Here is a 6,751-nt window from a genome sequence, read left to right as displayed (position 1 = left end):
AGTACACTAGAGTCTCAAAATTCCATCTCAAGTAATCCTCCTGCCTCCACCTCCTGTGCCACTAGGACTACAAGTGTGTGCCACCACACCTGGCTAGAAAAACTACAAATTTTCCAGTTGAACAATTAATTCAGAGAAATAACCAAACAGCTGGAAAAGCATGTCTCTTTCTCCAGCTAGCTCTGACCATTTTGTACACACTGAACAAAACACTTGCCAGGTCACAGGCTTAATAAGACATCTTTACACGGAGGTGTAAAAAATTACCTTTTTTTTGCATAAATACCATGATACTTTATTGCTCAGTGTTCCTTTGAAAATAAGTTAGCATGTTTCCATGTTATTCTTTTATCAATCATATTATTGACTAAAGCATATCACTGATTAACATAAGGTAAAAATATCATCCACTCACATATTCTTGAAGAGAAGTGCTTGCAATATTTTATGAAAACATTTGTGCACATTTTTACTTGATTTAATGGACAGTCCATTTCATATTTTTCTTTAAAATCTACAAATATCTTAATTCTTACCATTAAAACAACTAAAACCAAAACCCAAAACCAATCCCAAAATAAACCCCACCAAAGCACATTAATTTTATTACAGAACATATATTAAGTCACTGAGTAAAGCTCTTTTTTATGAACACTTTTGGAAAGCTTGCATTCAGTTCTAGCACAGCTCTGTTATCAATCTGCGAACAGAAGGACACATCAAGTAAAGAAAGATCTTTACAAGATTCCAGGAGTTTTCTTAAGGATGCTGGACTTACCATTCTTGTTCCTATTTAGGGAAAACAAAACAAAACAAAAGAACACCTTAAGTATAACATTTATATAAAGTGCAAACAATTAATCCATTCATGATTTCTTGTTTGTAATGAACCTGAAATAACCCTTTACAAATTAAAATCATTTTTTCAAACATAACTTCATATTGAAATCATTTTGTTAAAAAAAAATAAAAGTTGAATTTTCCAGCCAATTTAGCGTCTAGGACCTGAATCTTGCCAATATCCTACCCACTATCTTCATTCCTACCTCCTACCCCTTCAAATCAGCTCCTCCAGACTTGCCTATTTCTGTCACCTCATTTCAAAATGGTTTTCACCATGCATTTGATGTAAAATGTGCAAGTGCGATGTGACTTCACAAAGTATCAGTTGTGTGCACAATGATAACTACTGTGACACTGCTGGCACCCCTGGCTAAAAGTAAGAAGTAACAAGATTACATAGGGTTCCTTTCTGATGAATGCAGTAAGGATACAAGAAATTCCACAGTTGGAAAAGATTTTTGATAGATCTGCATGGGGTAAAACTATTCCTAAACACTAGAATTATCAGGGATAAAGATTTCACAATATTCCTTAATCAAGAATTTTAATTAAGAAACTTTAAAAAAAAACTAGCTTGAATTCATTAAACAAATAAATCAATTTCTTTTCTCTCCTTAATAAAAATAGAGAGCACAGCTCATGTAAATTCTCATTCTTCCAAGTAGACCAAGAATTAATGGTTAGAGTTTTTGATAGTTTCAACTATAAAATTCTGTTACTGTCCTCACTATTTTATTAAAGTACATATATAATTATTCCCTATATTAACTGATCTATCTTGCATTTCCTATCAAACCAAGCAGTCTTATCAGGACAAAATTTTTATTGAATCCAAAAATTTTCTTTTTCCTTACAAAAAGTCTGAGATTGGCTTTTATGTCAAGGAAACAGACATTTAAAACAAATTCATACATTGCATCCTTACCTAGTATGTCCAGCTGCTGTAACCTGGTACAATTACATGCCAATTCTTCAATGTCTGTGTCACATACAGATCTGTTAGCTGTAAGAAAGAGTTTTTGCAAGTGTGGGAGCTGGCGTGCCAGTCTGGTGAAGCACCCGGTGCTGCTCTGCAGAGTTGGGCACCAGCCCAGGTCAAGTTCCTCCAGAAGTGGACACCCAGAAGCCAGTTCTGCTATTCCATTCTCAGTAATATTCTTACATCTCCATAGATCCAGGGTCCGGAGTTTTTTACACTTGGCTCCTATCATGCTAGCTATCACATCATAGTCTTCAATCTGGAAATCAAATAATTCCAATCTTTTACGTGTTATGCTCAGACATGCAAACTGTTAAGAGTAAGTCAGATTCTTAATTATAACCTACTGCTTTGCTCCCATTTAAACAAATCTACATCCTTGTTAATACAGATCTGCCCACTCATCTCACGGATCTGCCACTGTTTCATAAAACAGCCAGGAGTACTCATTTATTTAAAAATCCATTTAAGAGAACTCCAGACAGAAGATGTTAATGAATTAAATCCCAAAGCAGTCTGAAGTCTTTGGTCTCTCATGAAGAATTAAAGGATTATGTGTTCTTCTTTTATGCCCACCATTTCAACCTTGCTGCTGCTACTCATTGACAGCATCTACTTTCTTCCATTTTATATATGGCTAATATACTTTGGCAGGTATATAAGAGCTCCCTGATGTGCATCTTGTAAGCTCTAAAACACTATGTGGAAATGCTGATAATACTAATAAGGATACTAGTTTTGGGTTAAATGAGGCATTTGGGGACTGCACATATAACATGAAAATAATGTAGATTACATATGTTAATCAACTGTCAGTTATTGGAGGTGTCCAGTGCTTACCTCATGATTACAGGATAAGACTACTAATCAAGGATTAAACATTTCAGTTCTTGGGCTTTATATGCTTTAATAATGTTCCTTTAAATAGGTTATTTTAAGAGGTTCATTTGATTTTGTTAAAATCAGATATTAAAATTACCACAAGAAATCAAAAGAAAACAAAATAGTAAACAATTACAATGATTATTTCCTTTTGTTCTTTTAATTGTATTTTCAACAAACATTTCTGCACCACTCCAGATGCTAGGATCAGCAGTAAACTGAAAAAAGGAGACACTGTCCACATTTTTGGGAAAGATACACAGACTAATTAAGTAAGGAAAAAATATATTTAAAGAGTGACATATGGTGGGAAAATAATAAAACAGAGTGATGTGAGAGTGATCAGAGTGTAAGGGGTTGACAGAGAGGTGGTAATTGCTGAAATCTCCAGGAATGAGGTTGATGCATTTGAGGAACAAAAATGAGATCCATATGGCCCAAGGGTGGTGAGGGAGAGGACGGGATATGGAGGGCAGAGTCACGCAGTGGCCAGGCCATTTAGACCATGAAGGAGTTAGATTTTTCTTTCAAGTACTAAGGAAGTCAATGGAGGGTTCTAAGCAAAGGAGTAACATATTATTACTGACTTAAAAACCGATGCAAAACCACCTCTGGCTTCTGTCTGGAGGATGGGCCGATGGTGGGGAGGGACAGAGGAGAAGCTGATTGAGGAGGCCTGCAACAGTGTAAAGGACAGATGACAGGGGCTCGGATTAAGGTGGCAATGGTGGAACTGTAGAAATCTGATAGATTTGGGGCTGTATTTTTGAGATGGAACCAAAGGCTGGCAGATTAGATATACAGGTAATGATTTCTAAGGTTCTGGATGTCAGTGTATGTATGGTGGAATCATGCTGAAGTCTACGAAAACAGGTTTGGGGGAACATATTTCCTTCAGCAAGTATACCTGAACAACACAAAACTGTGGGTCTGATAATCAGGGCAGCCAATTAGCTTATTTAGAAAAAAAAAAAATTAAAAAACTTTCTGAAACCCATGATTCTGATTGTGCCCAATCTGTGCCTGGCCAATCTCAGCAGTGTTTGAACAAATTCTCTACCAGCAGAGAACACAGTGAGAAATTCCTTCAAGACTTTTTCGTTGTTGTGAAAATTTTCACAGCACTGCTCACGCCAAATTCAGGGCTGGGAAAATAAAAATGAAACTAAATACTTTTTACTGGAACAAAGGCAACCTATCCCTCCTTTATTAACTATAATTCCTTCTAAATTTTAGATATTATGCAGGACTCCTTTTTCCCCCAAAATAATAGACATATTTATTTTCTTATTCATTATCTAATTTTAAAAATAGGGCAAATGCCACAGAGGAACCATCAGCAAGAATTTAAGGGACCTGACTAGGATCACATAATTAGTAGGAAACTTAAGAAAATACCAGGCAGGTCTTACAATTCCTTAATTTAGGCAACTTTAAATCACTTCGATCAGCACTATATAATAGTGGAATTTAAACTTTTTAAAGTCACTTTTTAAAAGTAAAAAGAAATAGATAAATTTTTTCTCCTTCTCAATCAAGAGGAAAAATAAGTATTTCTAAGGAGTCCTAAAAAAATGTTTACGGCATTGACTAGAATATTCAGGTTTATTACAGGTGAGACACTACTCCTCAGAAGTTCTTGTCACTGCAAATCTAACTGGCACTTGTGGCACAAAGATTAGTTTCAGAAAAAAAGTGGCACAACTAATTTAGTATCTACATTAAACTCACTACAGAGAAAGTATGCCATGAGGCGAATACTCAGCAAAGGTATATAATAGACCACAATCACCATGGCAAAGTCAACACAGTGCTCTATGTGTGTATACTGTGAACAGTTGGCTTCATAAGTATCACAAATCTAAAAATTGCTATTATATTGACAGTCAACAATAAAATGTAATATGGAAAAATGAGTTCAGTAGTCAGGCAAGGTTTGAAAACACTGGTTTTAGCAAAAGCAAACAGTTTCTTTGTTGTAGGACAAACCACTGTAAAACTCTAAGACCAGGCTGGAGTGCAGTGGTCTAACCATAGCTCACTGCAGCCTCGAACACCTGGGCTCAAGCAATCCTCCTACATCAGCCTCCAGAGTAGTTGGGACTATAGATGTGAGCAACCATACCTGGCTTCATAATTTCATTAGGAATCTCCACTCCACTCCCAAATACACAGCCTTTAAAACTGATTATCCTTTAGAGCTAATTTTCCACAGGTCAACTCTGGAAAATGCTAACTTAAAATAATATAATTCCAACCATAAGCATATACATAATTCCAACAGTAAAGCGTCTATAGTCAGAGGCTTGATTTTCTAAGGAATGTTGCTCCAGTTTAAGGGAAGGTAAATAACAAGCAGAATAAGGTATGTCTAAGCAAAGTTAAACGGTCCTTACCAATCTAAAGAGGGCAGGCTAGCAATAAGGAAGATCCAAGTGGCAGTAACTGGCTGGTTTGTTGTGACAGAAATGGCCATCAAATGTCACTGGGCCCATCAAGAAGAGTCACTAGAGAGACCCACAGAAGCCTATCAAATGGCTTACTATGGAAAGAATTTGACCAGAAGTGAGGAAAATCTAGTGGGCTCCCAAGACTATTTCTAGAGACTGAGACGACCTGTGCCCATACTTGGGGTTTAATAAGACCTAACCACAGAATTTTAAAGACCATGGGGACACGGAGATAAATATGTCATCATAAGAGGCCTACTTAGTCTACACTGCCAAATCTTGGGCCATTTTTGAAGCCAGGCTGAGCTCTAAGAGGTGTTCAAATGGGACTTATTTTAGGTCAGGGACACTGTCTATTGACTCTAAGCCTAGCATAACAGAAGTTTTCTAGAATCCTGCAATCACTTTGCTTATTCAAGTCTTCCTACTAAGTGAATGCAAGGCAAAATTGGAATGGTCTGGGAATCTCCTAAACCTACATTGTTTTAGGGAACAGAGGACAAGTGAGGAGGAATGAATTCTTCCAGTCAGTTACACTGGAAGATTCACTTACGGCATGTGTGCACACAAACACACACACGCACATGCACACCTTCTCCACATAAGATTTCTATTGTCCTTTACATCTCAGTATTATTTAAAAGCTATGTAATTATGTGGTTAGATTAAAAGATTTAACTCTTCCCATGAGCTCTTTCAAGGGCACATAAAATCATATTTTAAATCTGGAAGGACTTTAAAGTTTATCTAGTCCAACAGTCCCTAGGCTTTTAGATTTCACAGACCAGTAAAATTTCCACACACAAAAAAGAGTTCCAACATAGGGTGTTAATCTTTCTGTTTTGACCAATCAGGACAGTAAAACAAACACAAAAACAAACGGATAAAATAAACCTATCTATTATCATGAAAATTTCAAGAAAATTATCTCAGGATTTAAAAGCTAAAATAAGCTTAGTGAAAAACTTACTAAACTATTGGCATTTGGATATGACTAACATCTTAGTGTGTGAAGAAACCTAGAGAGGTGATTAGCTGTCGGAGACAACATCTGGTTTGAGGCAGAACTATACTATATTCCACCACACTATACTTCTTTCCTTGCTCTCCTGGACAAATAACATCAGTGTTTCAAAGACATGCTTTCCAATTTAAGAAAAATGTTTGAAAGCAAGGGACAAAGAAGAGAACCATAAATCTGAAAACCTGTGGGTGTGTATGGGGTAGGGTGAGTCAGGATATATTTCACCCATAGGAAGAAAAAGTGAACAAGTAATTGAGTAGTACAAAGAATTCTCAAACACTTACCATGACACAACTGCCCAAACTGAGGTGCTGAAGCTCTGAACAGAAGTTCAAAATGCTGAGCAGTGCTGTTTGCTGCCATTAGGGACCACATCAGAGGCAAATATGGAAAGTGAATGAAAGTGAAACAAAGAGAAGAGGTCAATTAGACATTAAAGGCTGTCACTGCTTTTCCTGAAATGCAGCTCAAAAGCTAGGTTACAGAGTCCACAAATGCCATTTAATGAGTCCCCAGAGGCTCCATCATTGATTGGCTTGGAGTCAAGGTAATCATTACTAGTCTCCATGTAAG

General features: G+C 36.6%; 1 protein-coding gene across 2 annotated transcripts in view; it reads right to left on the bottom strand.

The window, feature by feature from the left end:
- Positions 1-268: 268 nt before the first annotated feature.
- The window catches only part of FBXL4 (F-box and leucine-rich repeat protein 4), a 76,193-nt gene continuing 69,710 nt past the window's right edge, over positions 269-6,751 (bottom strand). For both annotated transcript variants that reach the window (XM_011956449.1, XM_011956450.1), the window contains 3 exons: positions 6,463-6,534; positions 1,769-2,081; positions 269-789 (listed from right to left, as the gene is read on the bottom strand). In XM_011956449.1, the coding sequence (XP_011811839.1) occupies positions 626-789; positions 1,769-2,081; positions 6,463-6,534 (549 nt within the window). In that variant the 3' untranslated portion in view covers positions 269-625. The remainder of the gene's footprint in view (positions 790-1,768; positions 2,082-6,462; positions 6,535-6,751) is intronic.

This window comes from Colobus angolensis, unplaced genomic scaffold, assembly GCF_000951035.1.
Source record: "Colobus angolensis palliatus isolate OR3802 unplaced genomic scaffold, Cang.pa_1.0 Scaffold418, whole genome shotgun sequence".
Lineage (NCBI taxonomy): Eukaryota > Metazoa > Chordata > Mammalia > Primates > Cercopithecidae > Colobus > Colobus angolensis.
The sequence above is the reverse complement of the archived record's forward strand: the minus strand, read 5'-3'. Positions and strand labels throughout refer to the sequence as shown.